The sequence below is a fragment of the Talpa europaea genome (genome assembly GCF_964194135.1).
Source record: "Talpa europaea genome assembly, chromosome: 6".
NCBI classification, from domain to species: domain Eukaryota; kingdom Metazoa; phylum Chordata; class Mammalia; order Eulipotyphla; family Talpidae; genus Talpa; species Talpa europaea.
In genome coordinates, this window is record NC_140072.1 from 91,861,404 (window position 1) to 91,879,692 (window position 18,289).

The window sequence follows — 18,289 nt, forward strand, 5'->3', positions numbered from 1 at the left end:
TCCTTAGTTTACCCACCCCTGCTCCAAAAGATCTCAGGATCTTATCACCTTTCAAAAATAAGAAAAACAACAATAAATACTGCTACCCCCACTGCTATGAACATTTATTCAATGGACAATGATGTTACAAACTATACATGCAGTAGGGTGAGAGATAATAAACATATAGGAGCAAAATAAGATCACTACAGACCATGATAAAAACAGTGAAGAAAACAAACAGAATAGTGTTAGAAGTTCCCAGTTGCAAAGGGGTCACTATAGAGGGTGATCTCTGTGGGGCAGTGACACATATATTGAAACTTAAAGGTGGAGACAGAACCAGCCTTGGCATGTTGGAAGTACATTACAGAAGACACGGCAGGAACGCAGGACTATTGGTCAGAGAGCAGCATGCCTGAGGAACCAAGCGGATGCCAGAGTAGATGATGTGCAATGAAAAGAGAGAAAAGGATGCAAATAGTTGGAAAGAAGAGGCAGGAGGATCCCTGGCCCTGAAGGCCTTTGAGGCACTTAGATTCGTTGATTACATTGTGAATGCCAGGCGCTATATAGAACGTTTCCATCCAATTCTTTCAACAATCTTATATTTTAGGTTCTGGTATTACTCTCGTTTTAGAAATGAGAGAACTGAGAAACACAGAGAAGTGTAGACTGAGTTATGAAAAGAGAATCTGGGTTGAGAACCTGGGCCTGTCTGACTCCAAACAGGATACTGACCAATAGACTCCACAGCCTCCCCATCTGCTCTCCTCACTCCCTGTAGTTAAATCTCATCGTGATCACAAAGGCAATATAAGGCATTATAAAAATATGAAAAAGTCAAAAGCCATGATTACCTCATGTTTATACTGTGATAGTGGTTTCCTTGGTCTTGCGGTCTCCCAACCATTACATTACATATCCATACTACTCCTTATAATGTCTCTTCAAAAATCAAAATTATGTTAATTCTCTATTTAAAAATCTAAAGATTTCTAATTCCTTATTAAAAAAATAATTCCAAACTTACCTTGGCAGAGTAAGTCCACCCCACACTGGCCCACCCTACTCATCTGGTTGTTTCTGGGGACACCCACAGAATGATTCCCTTTTTCCTAAGAAGCCACTGTTAACCTCATTCCTGCCATGTTTATCCTGCATGGACCTCACTTTTCACCTTGTTTATCTCATGAGCTTTTACAAACCCAGCTCCCAGCTCATTCCCTAATTGTCAATTCAAGATAAGCTGCAGCCTAACCTTCTTCCCCTCCAACAATGCCAGCAAAAAACAGAGCTTTGCTCAGAGCCAGAGCAGGAGCACATGTGCTGGATGCATGAGTGTTTCACCAGGTTGCCCTCTTTCTATCTCTAAGAGCTGATAGAAAGTGAAAAAGTAGAGAAGTTCTCTCTACTATTTAGGGTATTAAAATAGGGCCTCCCCAGTGGCGCAGCGGTTGAGCGCTGGGTTGCGAAGCTGCCTGCAGCCTCTGCAGCGCCGGTTCGATCCCCGGCTGCTCCCCGGCCACCGAAGGAGGGTCCCACATGGCGCGCAGACCTCTCCTGCCGCCCGCTGCTCCCCTCAGCAGTGTACCTAGGTCCTTCTGCGTGTTCTGCTCCCCGCTCTGGCTCTGGTGAATTCTCTCACCCTCCCGCGCTTCTGACTGTACCCAGTGCATGTATAAATGAAACAAACAAATAAATACATAAATAAAAAGCATGCCTCTATAAAAAAAAATTAAAAAAAAATATTCTACAGTACTAATGCTTCCATAAACTAAATTCATTAAAAATTGAAACCAGTACGCTAACATAAGTCAAAAATACAGAATTGTAAGCTTTGACACTGTAAAGGTAAACATTATACTGAAAAAGGATGCTGTCACTGTAGAATTCTTACTTTGGAAATAATTGGATATATCCTCCCATTTCGCTAAATTTTTCACATTGTCATGACTATTCATACTTTTCAACAAATATTAACTCTGCTTGTATTTTAAATTGGTCCAATCAAGTTTACTTCCTTTCAAGATATGCTATATTAACTTATTTACATACATTCTAAAAGTTAGTAGGATTCACCATACTACTTTAAATAAGAATTGCCAAAGAGGAAAATTTATACTGTATGCTGAATTATAAAATAAAATTCATTTTAATAAGAATTCATAACAAAACTGAACATAAACTGGAAAAATTATCCCAACTTTTCTTCCAACTGAATTTCTCTGGTTACTTACAGAATGGAATATTTCCATTTTATGTTTAAAAACTTCTATTCTGATACTTAAACTACGCCCATTAAAAAACATTAATTTGTTCAGGCTGCACTGGCTGACGCCAAAACATCACACTTTCAGCAACACTGGGTATACAAATTAAATTCGGATATGCTGCACACTGTATAGGTTAACATTTTTATATAGTCTTCCAGGCCACGAGAGATGTATCCTTACTTTATAAAACAAAGATACAACCGTATAGTAAGTTTTAACATAGGAGATTAAAGGATGTGTCTGGGGAGAGGGATCAAAACCAGAGAGGGACGAGCACAAGGGACTATGGGGTGCGCACGGGTGAGTTGGTGGTGGGATTTTACATTTGAGAGGCAAATGCATACATTATACAAAAATGAACAATGATGTAAAAAAATATATAAACAAATAAGTTAATAAATTAAAAAAAAACAGAACTTGAAAACTTAGACACCGTGAGCTCAACTCTCTGCTCTGTAACTTATAAGCTGCAAGTTTCAGGACAAGTGATTTGACCTAAATTTCATTCCCTTCACTTACAATACAAAAATAACAGTAGAGTCTAAATCATGGTAGGTACAACAGGTATTATATAACTCCACCTACATGTATGCTGTCACAGCAAAATGCATGAATATTCACACAAAGCAGAATGAGTAAAAATACAAATATTCATGATATTTCAGGTCAACTATTGCCATCAAATGAATTATAAAAACCCTTTATTTCCACAAATGGCCAACAGGCATATGAAAAAAATGTTCAACATCACTTGTAATCAGGGAAATGCAAATCAAAACTACAATGAGATACCATCTTACACCAGTGAGAATGGCACATATTAAAAAAACTAGCAACAACAAATGTTGGCAAGGTTGTGGAGAAAAAGGAACTTTCCTGCACTGTTGGTGGGAGTGCAAACTGGTCCAACCACTATGGAGAGCTGTGTGGAGATTTCTGGACCTACTAAACATAGAGCTTCCATATGATCCAGCAATTCCACTCCTAGGTATTTACCCAAATGACACAGAAACAGTAATTCCAAAGGGCACCTGCACCCCTATGTTTATAGCAGCACTATTTACAATAGCTAAGCTATGGAAGCAACCCAAATGCCCAAAAATAGATGACTGGATCAAGAAGATGTGGTACATATACACAATGGAATATTACTCAGCAATCAAAAAGATAAACACATGCAGTTTGCAGCAACATGGATGGAGCTAGAAGGGATCATGCTCAGCGAAATAAGCCAGAAAGAAAAAAGAAAATACCAGATGGTCTCACTCATAGCAGGAATTTAGAAAACTTAAATAAGAGACCAGGAAACAGACTAATCAATACAAAATAAAAATAAAAATCAACAAGCAACTATAAACCAGAGACACACTACAGGGGAAGGGGGGGAAGGAGGGGTGGAGAAAGGAAGGACTAGAATCAAAATAATGGGGGGGTGCAACTGTATGGGGAATATAACCAAAATGAAAATGCATACATTGTGCAAAGATGAAAAAAGATGTAAGAATTATATAAAATAAAATATTAAAAAAAACTATTTCCATAGCTTTTTGAAACTCAGAATTCTAAGACTTGGGATTTAAGGCTATCAGCTATACTTCCTTATTTTTAAATTAATGGTGTATGCCCTTTTGTCATTAATCTATTATAATCTTGATGTTTTTCTCATTTATTTAATCAACTGCTGAAAATCACAGAGCAGTTAATTTTGGTCCACATTATTGGTCCACATTACTGTGATTTGGGATAACATAGTAAATGTGCAATAAGTGATTGTTGAACAAATAAGTGAAATTTTCTTTTCTCCACATCTTTCTGAATTCTAGCCTTGGGTGAACTTCACTCCCTGCTGCTGGATGATTTCTTATAGTGATGGAACAAAATGAGTGGCTCCTCACAGAGGTGTCAGCAGGAAGGTAAGACAGCGGTGGGCATTTAGACTAGTATAGAATCTTAGATATCTGGTTTCTTTCTTATTCCAGAAGGATAGAATGCAGATATTTCCCTTCATTCCTGGGAGAGTTTGAAAGTTAAAACCTCCTAACACTTGAGTTAAGAGAAACTATTACTAATTTTTCTTGTTGTTGTTGGATAACAACTTGGCTCCAATAAATAGTGAACCCTGTAAAATAAAAAGAAAATAGCATTTGAGAAGGAAGGGAGTATCTCCGAGGGGGAAAAAAGAAAAATGGAAGCATCTCTGCAGAAAGAAAAGAAATGAATTAGTGAGGTGTACTGCCAGAGGTGGTCCTGGGAGCTCTAGCAAAGTTACCCCAAAAGGGAGAAGACCAGCTGCCCAATAAAAGTCAAGTGAATGAGCAAGAAAATTGACACTGGTCTTGCTGAACAGGAGCCAGGTCCCTTGTCTCCAAAACAAGAACTACTCATGGTCTGTCCCAGACCTGTGCCAGGTGATCCAACAGCACTAAGAAAGGATGTACAGTCTTCAGTGTCCTGTAGAGGTGACAGCCACATTGTCACAAGACACTACTGGGTCCCCAATGATTACTCATGTGGACACCATTTCTTCCTAAACTAAGATACCCAAAAGCACAAAAAAAAGGATTGGGGTTCTGAAGCAGTGGGAATAGGGGTGGCTCACATGTACTTCTGAAGGCTGAACTGTACTTTGAATAAAGTGTCACCCTCATCGCAATGAACATAAATAACTTGGCCTCTAATGAAGCTCAAGTTCCCCTAATTTGCTGGGCAGCAAATTATGCAAGTGGTAGTCTTAAAAAAAACTCACATTGAGCCTCCCCTGGTGGTGCAGTGGTTGAGCGCTGGGCTGTAAAGCTGCCCGCAACCTCTGCAGTGCCGGTTTGGTTTGATCCCTGGCTGCCGGTGAGGGTCCCACATGGAGCGACAGATCTTTCCTGCCGCGCCCATTGCTCCCCTCAGAAGTGTATTTTGTCATCTGCCTGTTCTGCTCCCCGCTCTGGCTCTGGTGAATTCTCTCACCCTTCTGCACTTCTGACTATGCCCAGTGCTTGCATAAATAAATAAATAAATAAAAATCTTTAAAAAAAAAACCTCACATTACTCAAAAATTGACTATCGTAAGGTGAGTCCTAAGTATGTTTATTTTCAAGAACCTGAAGTTTTCCCAAAAACTGTACATAAGGTAAAACAATCAATATGTGTTAAGTCATACTATTTCAAAAGCACATAATCCAAGTTCATATCAAATTTATAACTTACTGATGTAGGGGAAGGTGAAGTAGTATCGAAAGGCAATGGCATAAAGGAAAAATCAAAATCAACAAGTAACTATAAACCAGAGACACACTACGGGGGGAGGAGAGGAGGGGTTAGGGACAAAATAAGGGCGGGGGAACTGTATGGGGAATACAACCAAAATGAGAATGCACACATTGTGCAAAAATGAAAAATGATATAAGAATTACATAAAATAAAATTTAAAAAAAATCAAAAGGCAATGGCAGCCAAGCAAGGGGAGCATTATTGCTTTAAATACTAACCATCTGTTGATACTTTGACATCTGCCAGGTCTGTCCTTTGATCTGTTGCATTTTCCCATTGAGTGACTAAATGCGTTTAAACCCTAACATCCTATATTGACTTCTACCTTCCCTTGCATGCTTCTCCTCACCTCTCTAAATAAAAACTCTATTCTGCTAGCTGCTCAGGCACCTGCTGTCACCTGTCATGGCTCTCTTGCCCTTGTGGCCGATGTCAGTCAGTCAGGAGCCTCTATGTCATCCACCTCTCACTCTCGCTCTTTCCTCCTGCCTGTTCTCCCTGCTTCAGGCTGTTACCCCTTAGAATGCGCTCTCAAAAGAGGAGTCTGCACTGCCCCGGCTACAAGCCAATGGTCTCCTCACTCAGAGTAACAGTCAAAACCTTACAATGACTGTTAGATCTTATGCAATTCCCTAACCCCAAATGCCAGCCATCTCTCTATTCTCATTCCCTTCCTCTCCACTCACTTACTTTCTGCGAATGCCCCGGCCTTCCCACCAACTCAGTACCTTTGCACTGGCTCCCTCCTATGCCTGGAATGCTCTACCCCAGATATCCATATAGTTCTCTCTCTCACTTTCTTTGGGGAATTAGAGGTTATCTTTTCTACCCTATTTAAATTTTTAATGCCCCTCCTTTTTTCCAACCTTCTAGTCCCCTTTTCTGTCTAATTTTTGCAATACTATTAATTTATCCCAAATACATCATGTAATTTTTTTTTTACTGACTTAAAAAAGAAGCTGCCCCCATTTTGAAATTTACAATCTGCTGGAGCAAGGGTTTTTGCCTTTTGTCACTGCTCTGTTCTCCATACCGGTGCTGACATGTAACATCCCTCAGTAACAATGGTTGAATGAGTTACTGAATCACATAATTAACTTGCAGCAGCTCTAATAATGACAGGTAGGGCCACCACAATGAACGTATATCATGGGAACTGTAAAATCAATTGATTTTTTTATAGGCATGCCTTTCTCAAAAATAAAACCTAACCATTATGATCATCAATAATTACCTGAATAAATGAGAATTCACCAAGTAATATAATTAGCCAGCCTTAGAAAAATGTTTGGCTATGCTTTATTTCAGTAATTATAGGTCAAATATCTATCCTAGGAAAACTGATAAGAATATACAAAGGTTCATATTACAACACTATTTAAAATAATATAAAATAGGATGAACCTGCTGCCAGCAGTAGGACAACATTAAATTCTGATATCATTCCCCATAGCCAGCCACTCTTCCCACTCTCTTAGAGCCTCCCTGAGGCACCTCTGTGCCATCCACATCACTATTCTGGATACAATTTCTCAAAACGTTATGTTCTTTGTTTTTATAAGATTAATCATAATTTGTAATTATTTATTTTTGTGTTTATTTTTTGCTGTAATTTTCATCTCCCAGGATGTAAGCTGCATAAAGGTGGGAGTTCTACTTTGTTTATGGCTATATTCTTCAGTTCACAATTCCTAGTATAGTACACACCAAAATTTATCAACTAAATAAATAAATAAAACAGAATATTATGCTGCCATTAAAAATAGCTTTGAAATGTTTTGATGGACTAGGAAACACTTACAATATGGTATCAGTAGGAAAACAAAATTCACACTCAGTATTATTTCAACTACTAAAAATGCACAGAAAAAATCTCAGAAGAAAAAAAATCTATAATGTTAATACTAAAAAAGAGATATCACTACTATCTTCTTCATACTTTTCTGTTTCAAAATTTTTTATCTTGAGTATGTATTATTTCTGTAAGAAATTAATACATAAGACCTGCTCATGTAGAAACCACATGAGCAGAAAGGAGAGAGAAAAACAAAGAGGTAATGTTTAACGATGACACACCCCAGCTACTGCAAAACAGAAGGGCAGAAAGGCCATCTACAAGCAAACATAAGGTATTCAAGCTTGGTGAACAGAAGAGTGTATGAAGAGAGTGTCAGTGCTCTAAGAAGTTCTCTCTGAGAACTGTAGCTCCTGGGCCAAATTCAGCCACCATCTGTTTTTGTGAAATAAGCTGCATTGGATGCAGCTGCACCCTTTCCACTCACGTATTGTCTGTGGCTGCTTTCATGCTACAACAGCAGAGTGGAGTAGTTACAACACAGACTGTGATTTCTGTGAAGCCTACAATATTTACTACTGATTCCCTTTTTTTAAAGATTTATTTTTTATTGATATAACAGCTGGGGTATAGGCCAGAGGTGCGGGAGGGTGAGAGGATTCACCAGAAACAGAATGGGGAGCAGAACAGGCAGATGGACCGAAAGCAGTGCTGAGGGGAGCAGCAGGCGCAACAGGAGAGGTCTGCCACACTATGTGGGAATCTCCCTGGCCAGCCAGGAATCAAACCCGCACTGCAGAAGTTATGGACAGCTTCACAGCTCTGCGCTCAACCCACTGCACCACCGGGGAGGCCCTACTACTGATTCTTAACAGAAAAAGTTCCCTGAACCCTGTTCTATTGGATTTATCAGAGAAGGAAAAAATGACAAGTGATGACATGGATACCAGGGCTATTCATTTTATAGGTGACAATGAGGATGTCACATTGAGGTGCAGATAGATGAGTCTTGACAAAAGTCTGTATCTACAATCAAATGGAAGAACAGAAAAAAAGTTCTCCTTAAAGGATGAGAGGCATTCATGGTTTAAACAGTAACTACCATTTAATATGATTGCTATTTAAAAGCACAACAGGAAAAAAAGCAGTGAATGTTGGAATGGTTACCTGTGGGGTCAGAATTGTAGATACTGGTGGCTGTTGCTATGGATCCTGGTGGGTGGATGGTGCTTGCTGAAGATCTTTGACTTGCAATCAAAATCCTGCTCTTGGTAGATGGCAAACGGGACATTGCACCCAATCCCAACTGGGGCTTAAGGAGCATGGCTGACCGGTAGAAAGTTGGAGGAACTTCATAGTGAGTATAGGAAGGAGAACAAAATTCTTCTTTTCCAGGGCGTTCTGTAACCTAGGTATAAGATCAAAACCTCAATCAGTGAACTTCATATTATCAGACGAGAACTGAGCATGGCCAGAATACCAAGGCTCTAACACGGAGCACTCTGGGCCATGGTTTGCTCAATCACAGACCCTTCACCATCTCTGGGCCTCAGTGTGGATGTCTAAGTTGACAGCACAACTGAATGATCTCTTGGGTCTCTTCCAGTTTTAATAGTCTATAAATCCACATTTCACGGGAGATAAAACAACCCAATTTAAAATTTTTTGAATATGATTGCTACATGGATTTGTACAAGTAGTCAATCTATAAGTAATATTAATGAAACAAAGAATTTAGTGAACATTCATGGGATTAGGAAAATATTTATTTATTAATATTTATTTATTTATATAAGCACTGGGTACAGTCAGAAGTGTGGGAGGGTGAGAGAATTCACCAGCGTCAGAGCAGGGAACAGAACAGGAAGACCGACGGGCGTGGCAGGAGAGGTCTATGCACCATGTAGGACCCTTGCTGGCGGCCGGGGATCGAACCGGCACTGAGGCTGCGGGCAGCTTTGCAGCCCAGCACTCAACCACTGTGCCACCAGGGGAGGCCCAGGAAAATATTTAAATTATGAAAATATCATCAATCCTGAGAAAAGACACAATTTTTATGGTAACCTAATCTTAAAATAAGGATCTGGACTTTGTTGATTTGCATCTTCACTAGACTTCTTAAGAAATGATATATGCATTGTTAATAAGGGAAAACATGTTATTTGGAGGAATAGAGAAGTTAATGGAAAATTGTATTTTTCATGCTCTGTAATCTGTTTACATAATTAAAAATAAAAGACAGAAAATCACTTCCTCTGATTGTCTTCTCTGGTAAGGTGGTGCTACCAGGAATGTTTGTGCAAGTTTCACTAAAACTGAATTCTGGGGGCAAAGTCTTGTTGACTGTTGAATTGATAGCCCCTAGAGCAGTTACTAGTACACAGATGGAGTCAATAAATTAAACAACAGAATCATGTTTCCATTCTTTTCTAAATATAATAATATAATTTCCCTTTTACTTTTTCCTGTAGTTATAGTTTGGACTAGAATTCAACTATAGCTATTTTTATATATGCAATTTTGAATTTACAAAAGCTGTTCATATTATCAATGTTTCTTCCTATTAAAAAAGAAATAGTAAGACAACTAAATAATCTATTTCCTTTAAATTAAAAAAAATTGCCAAAAGCTATATATGAAACATACATCCATTAATTAACTGTGCTCTAGATCACAACACATTTTACATGTTGAATTTATCTATGCAGGAATCACAAGCATTGAACAATATCCTTTAACAGGGGCTATGAAGCTTTGATCCAAGCTATTGAAGAGATAAACCCTTAATTTGATACTCTTTTAATGTTGAAATAGATACCAAGTTCTTCTTAAATTAACATTATTGGAACAAAAGACTAGGCCTTTAAAATTTTATCATAATTACATTGTAAAATATGCATGAGTACTATAGTAGATAGATTATACTCAGACCATAGCAAATTATATTCCTGTGAAAGAACATTCTACATCTGCTCTCTGATAAAATTTTTACAATTCTCTACTTACTCTCTCACTATCCATCCTTGGCTTTTCTATTAAAATCATAATTCCTCTATTTTTCATTTTAGCTTCAAAATTCTTGGTGCCATTGCTTTTAGCAGTGTTCTTGTGAAGAAACGATCATTTTAAACCTGTATCTGTCAGGATTTTAGGATTGCAATATGCTGATCTCAGTAACTCCTCGGTTCTTTCAAACTGGATAGTATCAAAACCCATCATGCCATCACTCAAAAACGACTTAATAATTTCAGTAACTCCAATGTCTGTCATTTTGGGGGATAATTTGTTTCTGGTAAGATAACAAACTCTTTTAAAAGGTGAAAAATATGCCTCAGATACCTGATACAGGGAATCTACAAAACAAGGAAATCTACAAAAAACTTCATACTATTTCCTTTCGTTTTATGGACAGAACACAGGACGTACCAGTGCACAGTCATAAACATGTAGAGATTAATAGTCTCAAATATTCTCTCCTCCTTCTCTAATGAAATAGACTCCAAGAAATACTTTTGAAAGCAAACTAATGATTCCCTGTAATTTCAAACAAACCCTAAAGTTGATCAGCACACACAAATACGTTCTTACTAGGTTGTTCCTCTTCCTATTTGCCCTGGTCTGTTTCAAAGGGATAGTGGGCTTGGGAGACATAGAGTAAGTGTTGAGGGTTCACCGAGAAGACTTTGGGGTAGAGAGACTCTGCCGACTTTGCCGGCAGGAGAGTGTTTGAGGTACTGATTTTATTTGTAAACTTGACTAGGCCAAGGTACCAAGAATTTGGTAAAGACTATGTTTGATGTTTATGTGACAGCATTGTTTAGATGAGATCAACTTTTCAGTCAGTAGACCTTGAATAAAACAAATACCAGTCATAATGTAGGTGGGTCTCACCTATTTGAAGGCTTTAATAGGAAAAGACTGACCTCTTTTAAGGGAGAGAAAAATCTGCCAGTAAATGACCATTGTAGCATCAGCTCTTTCCTTGGTCTCTAGCCAGCTACCCCACCCTGCAGATTTTGACATAACAATCTCCACAGTTATGTGAGACAATATCTTAAGGTTTTGCCTGGCTGGCTGATCAGTGACTACTCATGCATGCACACACATACACACATACACCTGCAGTGTGTTCTGTTTCTCTGGAGAAACTAGAGTTACACAACGTCTTTCAAAAATAAGGTACCAGGGGCCTCCCTGGTGGTGCAGGCGATTGAGTGCTGCACTTGGGGCTGTCTGCAGCCTCTGCTGCGTGGGTTCGATCCCGGTCAGCCAGCAAGAATCCCACATGGTGAGATGACTGTCTGTCCTGTCTCACCCGCTGCTCCCCTCAGCAGTGTATTTCATCAGTCTGCCTGTTCTGTTCCCTGCTCTGCTCCAGTGAGTCCTCTCACCCTCCCCCGCATCTGGCCTATACCCCGGCTCTTGTATAAAAATAAATAAATCTTTAAAAAAAATGCACAGATCTTAAAATGTATCTTTAAAAATAAACAAATAAATAAGGTACCAGGGAGTAGAAGGGGACCAGCCCTACTCACACATCTATATGTTGCAAGCGCCACCTTCCCTTTCTCCTGACCCCTTTGCGCGCCTCCCTACACCAAAAATTAAAAGTGTTCCCCCAATGAGTCAGTAAGAGGATGTGCCCCAGAAACCTCAGGCTATCCAAGAGCAGAAATCAGTTTAAATAAGTATGCATATTTTATTGACCCAGCATGACTAAATCCAAGATGACTTTCAAAGCTGCTTCTAGAAGCTCTAAATATCTGTTTTTCATGCCACCCAAGAAGACTCCCTCTCTCAGAACACTTATTCCACTATTTTTATCCATGCTAATTAACCATCAGGGATTTGTCAATAATGATGGAAGAGTCTGAAGCTGATTTGAGTTTTTATTATTAAAACGTTCCCATTTTATTAAATAGAGCATGGATATATAACTTCTACAACTGAAAAAATATTTGTTGCAAATAGTCAGAAATATGTTCTTTCCCAGGAGACCACCTGAAGGTATCTAGTGGCAAGTTTGGGGGCACACCAACCAGCTTTGGGATCTCCCTGCCCTGAGTCTAAGCACAGATGGGGTTCTCCCTGGGCTAGGTGGGGTTGCAGCTATCAAAGCAAAGGCCAAGAGCCAGCCTAGCCTTTGATTAATGAGAAATTAGCCCTGCATAAAACCTGGGGTTTCTCTGCTTTGTCTCTTATGTGAAGAAATGGGTTTGTTTGTTTGTTTGTTTGTTTGTTTTGTGGGACCCGGGGAAAGAACCAGCGCTATGGAGGCCCAAGGGGAGGCCACCAGGGGAGGCCCAAGAAATGGTTTTATGGCAGAAAACATTCCTAGGTTGAGTGACTGATGACACACCAAATTATTCCCTTCTGGTCCTCAAGAAATCCACAGAAATCTTACAGGAGTCCCTTTATATATTACTTTCTCTGGATGTTTTTATATTCTTTCTTTATAGTTTTTAGCAGTTTAATTACATGACTTGGTGAAATTCTGTTTAGATTGATTTTGTTTGGAACTCTGGGTCTCATGCATCAGGATGTCTGTTTCCTTTCCCAAGTTTGGAAGAGTCTCAACTAGTATATTTTTTTTTTAAAGATTTATTTGTACAAGCACTGGGTACAGTCAGAAGCGTGGGAGGGTGAGAAAATTCACCAGAGCCAGAGCGGGGAGCAGAACAGGCAGACTGACAAAGTACCCTGCTGAGGGGAGCAGCAGGCGGCAGGAGAGGCCTGCATGCCATGTGGGACCCTCCTCCGGTGGCCGGGGAGCAGCCGGGGATCAAACCGGCGCTGCAGAGGCTGCGGGCAGCTTCGCAACCCAGCGCTCAATTGCTGTGCCACCAGGGAGGCCCTCAACTAGCATTTTTTAATGTAAAGTTTCTACCCCCTCCCCTCTCTTTTCTCTTTCTGGGACCCCTATGATGTGGATATTGTTTCTTTTTGTATTGCCCCAAGGGGTCTGATACTGTTTTCATTCTTTCTAATTCTTTTTTCTGTTTGCTGCTTTGTTTGTGTGACTTCTACTTCCACTTCAAGTTCACTGATAGTACCAGCTGCTTCTTCTTGTCTACTGTTGAGAACCTCTATTATATTTTTTAGTTTAATTGTAGAATTAAGTCCATTATTTCCACCTGAAACTGTCCCATATTTTCTCTATGCTTGTTATTCTCATTTTGTTCATTGGTCGTTTTTCTTATTTCAATAAGCAATTTAGGACTACTTTTAACTCCTCTTCAGGTAAGTTACCTAGTTCTGCTGGATCTAGATCTTTCCTAAGGGTTTTTTTGTTGTTGTTGTTCTATGGTATATTCCCCTGCCTCTTCATTTTTAGTTTTTATTGGTTGAGTTAAACAGCTTTCTTTCCCTAACTTGATATGTTGACCTTATATTAAGATTTATATACAGGTTGTAAATATAATCCTAGGTTGTTTTCCCAGTATCTTGGGGTATCTGTTCCTATATAGACTGATACCTCTGCACCTCTCTCATGCCAATAGAGGGTAGGAACCTGGGCAGCAGGCTGCTGCTAGACAGTATCAAGAGTTCTAGCCTCCTGATGGGCTGCAGGTGCCCAAAGGGAGGAACTTCAATAATCCCTTTCCCTAGGCCAGTCTGAGCATCCCCAACAGCCTCAGGCTAATAATGACTGTGGTCTAGCTTTGGTTTGCAGACTTTTTTCAACCAGGAGTTTTACTAGGGTTTCGGGGGGAACAGAGTGACTGTGGGCTCAGATTGCAGGCACCGAAATGCAATCAAAGGTGGAGGAGGGCTGTGTGTTTCTTGGGGCCCTGGGACATGGGGGAAACAGAGGATGAGTAAGGAAGAAGAGTTGGTCAGAGAGGTAATGGGCCACACTTAGTACATCCTACAGTATGAGCCATTCCATGCTGACTACAGGCTTTAGTCAGTGCTACAAGGGGCCTGGGCAAACTTGAAGGGTGTTATGGAAAGGAGTGGTCTTGTCCAGTCTTCCTATAAACTGATCACTCTGGCTGCCAGGAGAAGACTTGTCTTTCTGAGGTCTGGAAGGATGACTCATCTTAGCATTCAAGTACTGAAAGGGGCAGCACAGCAAGTAAACTGGGAGGTCCTAGGGGAGAATCTCAACACTGTCCTTGTTCTGCGGTTTAGATGGGTTACTCAAGTTTCTCCGTATCTGTTTCTCATCTATACAATGACAAAAACTGTAATACTAACTCCTAGAGAACTACTGTGAGGACTGGTAGACAGACAGAGATTCAATGCTATCTTATGTGGGTCTGATGCAACTAAATGTTAGTCATAATTACTATTTTGACTTAAAACAAAGAGTCCACATGTCTAAAACATTGTTTTCTGTTCACTGTGTTCTTCATGTGTATAAATATTAGATTTTCCCATAAGGGAAGTATCCCCCGCCCCCCAGAGGGTAAAGTCTGGTTAATTTGAAGAACACATTTACTTTGGATTTTTTCTTCCATTATAAATCCAAAATAAATTTGCTTCTTCAAATTGGTCAGCTACATAGAAGAATTATGCTCATTTAAACCTGGAAGTCAATTTAATGCATAGTTATCTAATTTCATGACTCTCCTTAGATGTAGAGCCATTTCACTCTTCCAGTTGAAAATGTATACAAGTTCCTCTTTAAAAGTGTGTCCATCAAAATCTGCAATATGCTTAGAGAGAATATTCTGTGTTCACAACTCATTGAAATACATTTAAAAAAAAAAACAGCTTTAGGACACTCAACTTAAAGACTGCGTCAAAATGATGTTCTCTTACCTCCTGCAAGAACTTTTCACTCATTTGACTGAAATGATGTCCTGGGGGCTTGATCCCAGACACCATCAACCCAGAGCTGAAGACCCTTGGCTTCTGCAAGTCTGGCTTGAATTTCTCGTAGAGGCTGGTAGATGCCTTCAGATCGCCACTGGCTGCCTTCTCCTCTTTGGGAAGAGGCATGCTACATGGGGGTGGGGCATAAGGGAGCCCCACTGGAACCAGTGAAGTGTCCACCTGACTTAGGGCCTGCGGGTTCCTCCTGATGTAGGTGATGATCTTGGGTCTCACATGCTTGGGTTTGGGCATAACAATGGGCTTAGGTTCCATCCTTTCTTCTGTTTTTTCAACCTGGTGGTTCTCCATTCCCTCCTGAGAGGAAGGTGTGTCCTCGGAATGTGTCGAGACAGGGTTTGGGATCCCACTGTGACAGGTGTTCTTGTCAGGCACTTTGGGGCAAGTGTTCAACAACCATGTGGTATCGGTAGAGGGTAAGGAAGCAGAGGATGATCCCGTGTCCACACCCAACACACCAAAGTCCTGGAAGCTGCTACTGGGTAATGTAGGTTGGATGGTCACATTCACAGTTGTCTCTAGGTGGAGGGGTGCTGGGACACTGAGAAGAGAATCTGTTCTCTCTGGGGTGCCTTCAGTCTTAGTTATGTTTTCTAGAAGGTTCCTATTTTCACCTACAGCTTGAGCAATCTCTTTACTTTCCCCTGCTTCTGAACTGCTGTTTTGAGGGTCATGGTGCTTTGGGACCCCAATTTTGCTTTCTCCAACAGAAGTATCTGGGGGAAAAACCACAGCATTGTCTACGTTGCCTCTCTCCTCACTGTCAGCTGCATCATTAGGAATAAAAGCTACATGACCATCACCTGGTGAAACGCTGCTGGGCACCTTTTCACCCAATCTCCTAGTTGCACTTGGTGAAATTTTGCCAGTGGGCTGATTATCATCATGTCTGAAGGTAGCAGGGCCCTGTCTGGGAGTGGTCTGAAGAGAACCCTCTTCACCTACATTGACTATTTGCTTTTCTTGTTCACTCCTACCTCTTCCCACACCAAGGTAGAGACCGCTGAGTGACAGACTGCTAAGTGCCTCAGTGGTGTCCTCATGGTGTGGCTCCCCACATGGCTCCTCTCTCTCTAGGGGTAACATACCCTCCTCCTTAGGACCTCCCAGACACTCTGCATGGGCTGACTTTAATCCCTGCACAGTCCTCAGTTGAGCAAATTTCAGCTCTCCCTTTCCCTGACCTAAATGTGCTTCTGACTTACTCTGGCCTTCCTTTAAGCCTGAATTCAGAGCAGGCTCTGGATAAGAAGAATGTGATGTGCTCTCTCTGCCAACTTTCAGTCCATGTCCCCCCTCCATCTGGGCCTCTAAAGGGGTGGTCTCCTTGGTTACTGAGGTAGATGGTTTAGGATGACATATACTCTTTCCCTCTGAGGTACTGTCTACTGGAGGAAAACCTGCCCCTGCAGAATGGACTGTCAATGTCTTTTGAAGTCCCTCCTCACCACCTGGCATATGTCGTGGGGGTTCAGGGGAGTCCAGGTGTGCAGGCTGTAGAAGCTGCCATGTTAGGCTCCCAACATGTTCCCTCGTGAGTGTATCCACAGCACCAGCAGAGCTGCCAGCCCTCTCCAAAGAATGCCTTCTCAATTCTTCATTGTCAAGGGTCTTTGCCAGTTTATCCTTGGGAACATGCCGGGGAATTTCAGCATCCCTTTTAGCCAAAACTTCTGGGCTGGCCTCACCCGTAACATTCCTCCAACTTGACAGGCTTGGTCCCTGTATACTCCGAGGGGTCTGTGAGATGTCTGTGCCTCTCTCCATTGTGTGCTCTTCATTTAGTTCTCTACGAACAGTCAAAGAAAATTTAAAATCTTTCAGGCCAGTGGGGCCAGGCTGAGATCCTTTTCCAAAGTCCTGAGGTTGATGAAATTCCTTATTGAAAAGGGTACTATTTCCCGGCTTGCTTGAATTTGCATTTCCAATTTCATCCGTCAGGTCACATGTCTCAGAGTCATCACGAGAAGAACTGACCTCCAACATGATTTGATTGGCGTTTGTATCACCCAGACTTAGGATACTCTCATTATTATTTCTTGCTCCATTTCTGTTGTCCCGTAACTGCGTATAACACGATTTCTTAGGAGCCACTGGGACACTCATTTTCAACCCTTCAATGGGGGCTGCTGGCCATGCAGTCTATGTAATGGAAAGGGTCTTTTTTCAAGCTGCTATTTGATTAATAGGAGATTCTCAAGCTGCCTGCTGCCCCCTGACAGTGTTACATTGTGATACTGCTTTAATCAGTTCCAGAATGGTTTAAACTCAAGCATTGTCTTGATAAACAGCAAGATGACTTATTTGTTAGGTCCCTGCTGAATGAGAGCCAACTAGTCCATGAGACCTAGGAAGAAATAAAAATACAATCATGTTAGATTAACAAATACAGGTTGTCAGGAGAAAACAGCATCATACACACAGATTTATTTACCAATTTCATACAATGATATCATTCACTTAGTCCAGATATTTGTGCAAGACCTTTAAGCTCTTGCTGGTCAAATGTGGGGAAACTGAAACATCAAAATGACTAGTGTTATAAATGTATTACAAATATACATTAAATCTTACATTTAAATTTTAGAAGTCCACAAGAATTATACTGATAGTGATTAAAAGAGTAAAGGAGAAAGGCAGGTTGTTCTTCACAGAATACCAATAAAGAAAATTTTATAGAATTAGAAAAATCACCATTTTGTAATCATCACAGTAACAATTATCTTGATAACAATTGCTAAAAATCATTGGGTGGCAGATTGCTGTGGAACAGATATTTACACAATCTTAGGTTACCATTTTCCAGAATACTTTACTTCTTACAAAAGGAACATTGTGTCTTTATAATGGAGAAATGTGGAGGATATCATCTTAACCAAGTGACTAAATTTAACATCATAATAATGGAAACTACATCACATGCTCCTGCTGCTAGCTGTTGCTCAGGGCCTCACATCACCTATAAACGTTCAAACTGAATTTAATCATGAAGAAATACCAGTCAAATTTAAGCTGATGGATATTTTATAAAAGAGCTGGGTAAATCTGTCCCCCAAATAGATACCTATGTGCAATGCATGATTTTTTATTAGATTTTGGATCTTTGAAAAGTTAACAAAACATATTTTGGGAACAATTA

At 40.4% G+C, this 18,289-nt stretch overlaps 1 protein-coding gene across 3 annotated transcripts in view; it reads right to left on the bottom strand.

Annotated features, from left to right (window-relative positions):
• MTUS2 (microtubule associated scaffold protein 2) overlaps nucleotides 1-17,256 on the bottom strand; it is a gene marked incomplete at both ends in the record, with an annotated part of 339,837 nt that extends 322,581 nt beyond the window's left edge. For all 3 annotated transcript variants that reach the window (XM_084235099.1, XM_084235098.1, XM_084235097.1), the window contains 2 exons: nucleotides 8,479-8,719; nucleotides 15,079-17,256. In XM_084235099.1, the coding sequence (XP_084091225.1) occupies nucleotides 8,479-8,719; nucleotides 15,079-17,256 (2,419 nt within the window). The remainder of the gene's footprint in view (nucleotides 1-8,478; nucleotides 8,720-15,078) is intronic.
• Between the last annotated feature and the right edge of the window lie 1,033 nt (nucleotides 17,257-18,289).